At 35.5% G+C, this 4,787-nt stretch overlaps 2 protein-coding genes across 2 annotated transcripts in view; one reads left to right on the forward strand and one right to left on the reverse strand.

Annotated features, from left to right (window-relative positions):
* LOC107449843 (NAD(+) hydrolase sarm1) overlaps positions 1 to 4,787 on the reverse strand; it is a 70,988-nt gene continuing 66,201 nt past the window's right edge. The window contains exon 15 of the mRNA XM_087157276.1: positions 1 to 127. The gene's annotated coding sequence lies outside the window, so the exon portion shown is untranslated. The remainder of the gene's footprint in view (positions 128 to 4,787) is intronic.
* The window catches only part of LOC122273172 (uncharacterized), a 5,169-nt gene continuing 855 nt past the window's right edge, over positions 474 to 4,787 (forward strand). The window contains exon 1 of the mRNA XM_043057237.3: positions 474 to 4,787. This exon is cut by the window's right edge and continues 855 nt beyond it. Coding sequence (XP_042913171.3) covers positions 474 to 4,787 — 4,314 coding nt within the window.

The raw sequence follows: 4,787 nt of genomic DNA on the forward strand, positions 1-4,787 counted from the left end.
TTTTGTTTTAAAACTTATTCAAAAAATATAATACATGATGTGCACATCATTTTTGGACCCATTTGTGGGGTGGAAACTGAATCAACTAAGTCAGATGACACATAACTATTCAATCAGAACCATAAATAGAGCGTGTTAATTCCCATTAAACATATAGATGGCGCTGTAAGCGTAAATTGAATTTAATTGTAGAACTGAGTGCTGGAAGCAGCAGTGTATGTGTAATGTGTATGAGTAACGGGCTCACGAGCGAGTCCGTAATGCTGGTACAAAATAAATGAGTATAAAATAAATACAGTCCAATTATTGTGTGTGAGCTATTGATCTGACCAAACTGGTCAAGTGGTCCTCCGAGAACGGAGGTGAGTTAAAACCTATGGATTAAAATACGAATTTCATCACTTAAAAGGTATGTACCAGTTTTGAAATTTGATTGAGATAAATTGTGCATTGACTTTATATAAATATAAACTATGTTTAAAGGAGCGAAAAAAGAGGATTTAAGGCAAATTGCCATTGAGTTAGGTGAAAATGTTACTGAGACTATGACTATTATTGAGCTAACGAACTTAATAAAAAACAACGAAACATTTGTTAAAGAGCCAGAACTTGTTACTGACATAGCAAATACTATAATTAATGATAGAAAAGCAGAAAAGGAATCGTTGTTACAGTTAGAAAAATTTAAGTTTGAGAGAACAAAAGCAGAATTAGAACTAGCTAAACTGCGAAACGAAAACAAATTTGAGAACTCCGAAAGTACTGAATCGCTGGATTCACTCGTCAAAAGTGTCCGGACTCTAACAGTTAAAGTTCCTAGTAGACCTGAAGGTTGGAGTTATTTTTTCTCATCCTTAGAAAGAGCATTTAACTCTAAAAGTGTACCTGAGAAATACAAGGCAGAAATTCTTTTAAATTTACTAGGAGAAAAGGCCACAAACGTGATTACTTATATAAAAGATAACGAGTTAAATGATTATTCTAAAGTAAAATCAATCGTAATAAGAGAGTTTGAGCCCACCCCTCAATCGTGTTTAGAACATTTCAAAAATACATTCCGACAACCAAACGAAACACACGTACAATACGCGTCTCTATTGATAACAAATTATGATTATTATTTGAAATTAAGGAAGGTGTCGGATTTCGAAACATTAAAAGAGTTAATCGTATCCGACAAAATCTATCAAACACTTGACAAAGATACCGCATACCATATAAGTATGAAACAGGGAGACGATTGGTTCAAACCCTCTCAATTATCGAAAGAGATCGATCTATACTACACATCGCGTGGGAAAAAATTAGTCAATAGTTTAGAAAACGTAAAAAATCCCCACTCAAAAAATGCTTCGCGAGTATTCTTGTCAGATGCTAAAATTTCTAAATGTGTTTTATCGTGTAGTGAAAATCATCCATTATATAACTGCCCTGCTTATAAAAACTTATCCATAAATGATCGAGTAGAAGTTGTTAAAACTAATAAATTATGCTTTAATTGCTTAGGAAATAACCACAGAGTATCAAATTGCAAATCTAAGTATTCTTGCCAGAATTGTAAAAGGCGTCATCACGTGACTTTGCATTTCTCTCCTGAGAAAAAACCGTATGAGGCATCGGCGACTGCTAGTCGAAGCGTGCTTTCCCCCACCGCAGCTGAATTTATTACCAATCCTTCTAGAAGTGCGGAAGTTAATCAAAACAAAAACGAAGAATATTTTGCGGCTGCGAGTTTCGATTCGAATTCAATACAATCAAAATGTGTTTTGCTTAGTACGATTATTTGTTACATAAAAGATAATGTAAACAATTTAATTCCTTGCCGGGGTTTGCTTGATGTGGGTGCGAATTCGAATTTTATCAGCAAAAGATTATCTGATAGACTTAATTTAAGGAAAGAAAAAATAAATGCCTCAGTGTCAGGATTAAATGAATTGTCATTAGAAATAAAATCACGAGTGAGTACTACCATTACAAATGAGGAGGGAAATTTTAATTTAGATTTAAACTTTTTAGTTGTTCCAAAAATAATGGATTTTACCCCATCCAAACCAATTCAATGCAGTTTCCCAGAATTGAGAGATGTGAAATTGGCGGATTTAAGTTTTAACATGCCAGGTCCTATTGATATACTTATAGGCGCGGAACATTTTTATGAAATTATGAGGATAGGGCAAATACAACCCCCTAATACAAAGTTAATTTTACAAAATACGGTATTCGGTTACGTTGTAAGTGGGAGCATACCAACAAAAAATTATGATAGGGTTCACTGCGGATTAATTAAAGATAATACGGAATTAGAAAAGTCCATTAGTAGATTTTGGGAGCTAGAGTCCATTGGCATTAATGACGAGAATGAAAACATTGACGAAAACGAAGCCCTAAAGAACTTTAATGACACAGTGAGTTTTAAAAACAAGCGGTACGAGGTAACCTTACCTTGGAAGAGGAACTGGCAGGAGTTAGATGATAATTTCAACATTGCAAAGAAGAGACTTGACTCCCTGATTAAAAGAATGAATCGTGATAATTCACTATACTTAGAATATTGTGAAACTTTAAAAATTTATTTGAGAGAAGGAATAATTGAGAGAGTATTGGATCATTCAAAACCAAATGATAAGCCTGTGTTTTACCTGCCCCATTTGATTGTCAATAAAAAGGAGAGGTTAACCACCAAAATGAGAATAGTGTTCGATGCTAGTGCACATGGAATCGGACAATTATCTCTGAATGATTGTTTGTTTCAAGGGGTTAATCTGAATCCAAATATCTTTTATCTTCTGATCCATTTTCGTTTAAATAGAATTGCATTTCTGGCTGATATCGAGAAAGCATTCCTCCAGATATCCTTGAGTGATAGAGACAGAGACGCTGTGAGATTTCTTTTTGGGAAGGATCTAAAACATATAGAGATCTACAGATTCAAGCGAGTAATATTTGGAGTGAATTCTAGTCCATTTTTGTTGGCAGCTACCATTAAAAAGCATATAGAAAAATATCGTGAAGAGTTTCCATCCACAGTGCAAGTACTTGATGACTGTTTATACGTTGACGATTTGATAGCTGGAGAGGACAGTGAAGAAGCAGCCTTTGAAATTTCTAAAAGAGCGAAACAAATCATGGGAGATGCTGGAATGAACCTAAGAAAGTGGATTTCGAATGATGAAAATCTTATGAAAAAATTGAATGAAGAAGGATTTGATCTACTACACCCAGAGGACCTCGAAGGAAATCTGCATCGAGTCCTAGGCCTTTCTTGGAATCCACTTAGTGACTTTATCACCGTGGAGATAGATAGCTTGCTTGAATTTCTTCAACAGGATAAAAATACCAAACGATTTTTGCTAATGGCTGCAGGAAGAATATTTGACCCTTTAGGTCTTCTCACTTCCTTCACCATCAGATTTAAATGTTTATTTCAAGAGATCTGGCAGAGGAAAATCACCTGGGATGAAGAGTTGCCACCCGACATTGCAAAAACGTGGAAGAAGTGGTGTACAGAAGTTTCTCAACTAAAAGATCTTAAAATTCCTAGACATGTGATGAGTCCTACAGGTGATGAGAATTTATGTGTCGAAATCCACACATTTTCAGACGCTAGTATCAAGGCCTATGGAGCCGCCGTGTACATAAAAATACGAGTCAAAGATCAAATCATTACCAATCTTGTGTCTTCTAAAACCAGAGTTGCACCTTTGAAGAAGATTACACTACCGAGGATGGAACTCATGGGTGCTGTGCTAGCAGCAAGATTAGCTAAAGAGGTGAAGAAAGTAATCGACCAAAAACATCAATCAACAAGCTTTTTCTGGACTGATGCTAAAATCGTACTCTACTGGATTCAGAGTTCAACCAAACGATGGAAACCTTTTGTGGCGAACCGTGTAAAAGAGATTCAAGCATTGACAGCCCAGACATCATGGCACCACTGTGCTAGTAGAGACAATCCCGCTGACATGTTAAGCAGAGGTGTGACTGTTGACGTTCTTCTTGGCAGTGCGAAATGGTGGTCTGGTCCTGACTTCCTTAAAGAGAACATTCCTGACGCTTATGAGGAGCAAACTGTTCATGATGAAGAGTACCAAGTTGAACTTAAAAAGAACTGTGATTCCCATTTAGTGACATTAATTTCTATAGATAATGCTTCCCTTTTTGAGAAAATTCTTACCTTATCTAACAATTGTACTAAAATTATTCATGTATTGAGTTTTCTTTTCAGATTCATTTACAATTGTAAAAATCCAGATGCAAGAAAAATTGGTCCCTTGTTAGTAAGTGAATTAAATGCAGCTGAAATTTGGTTGTTAAAATGTTTACAACGAAGTGAGTTCCCAGAGGAAATCAAAAGCTTGGAAAAAGGTAAGCCTGTTCCGAGGAACAGTAAGTTGTCTTCATTGTGTGTTTTTCTAGATGAAAATAAGCTGATGAGAGTTGGTGGTAGATTATCTTTGTCTGACTTGCCTGTTAATTCTAAGTTCCCCATCATTTTACCGGGTAAGAATTCTTTAACCACCATAATTTTGAGATATTGTCATTTAAAATATTTGCACTTGGGACCACAAGCATTATTATATCAAGTTCGACAAAAGTTCTGGCCTCTTAACGGTAGAAATAATTGTAGGAAAATTGTACATAGTTGTATCACATGTTTTAAAAACAAACCTGTTATGAGTAATCAAATAATGGCTGATCTACCAAAAGAGCGTACAAGACCTAATTATCCATTTAACATCACGGGAATTGATTTTTGTGGCCCATTTTCTATCAAGTTCAAAAACCAG

This window comes from Parasteatoda tepidariorum, chromosome 2 (genome assembly GCF_982258835.1).
Source record: "Parasteatoda tepidariorum strain Cologne lab strain chromosome 2, Ptep-v5.0, whole genome shotgun sequence".
In the NCBI taxonomy this organism is placed as follows: domain Eukaryota; kingdom Metazoa; phylum Arthropoda; class Arachnida; order Araneae; family Theridiidae; genus Parasteatoda; species Parasteatoda tepidariorum.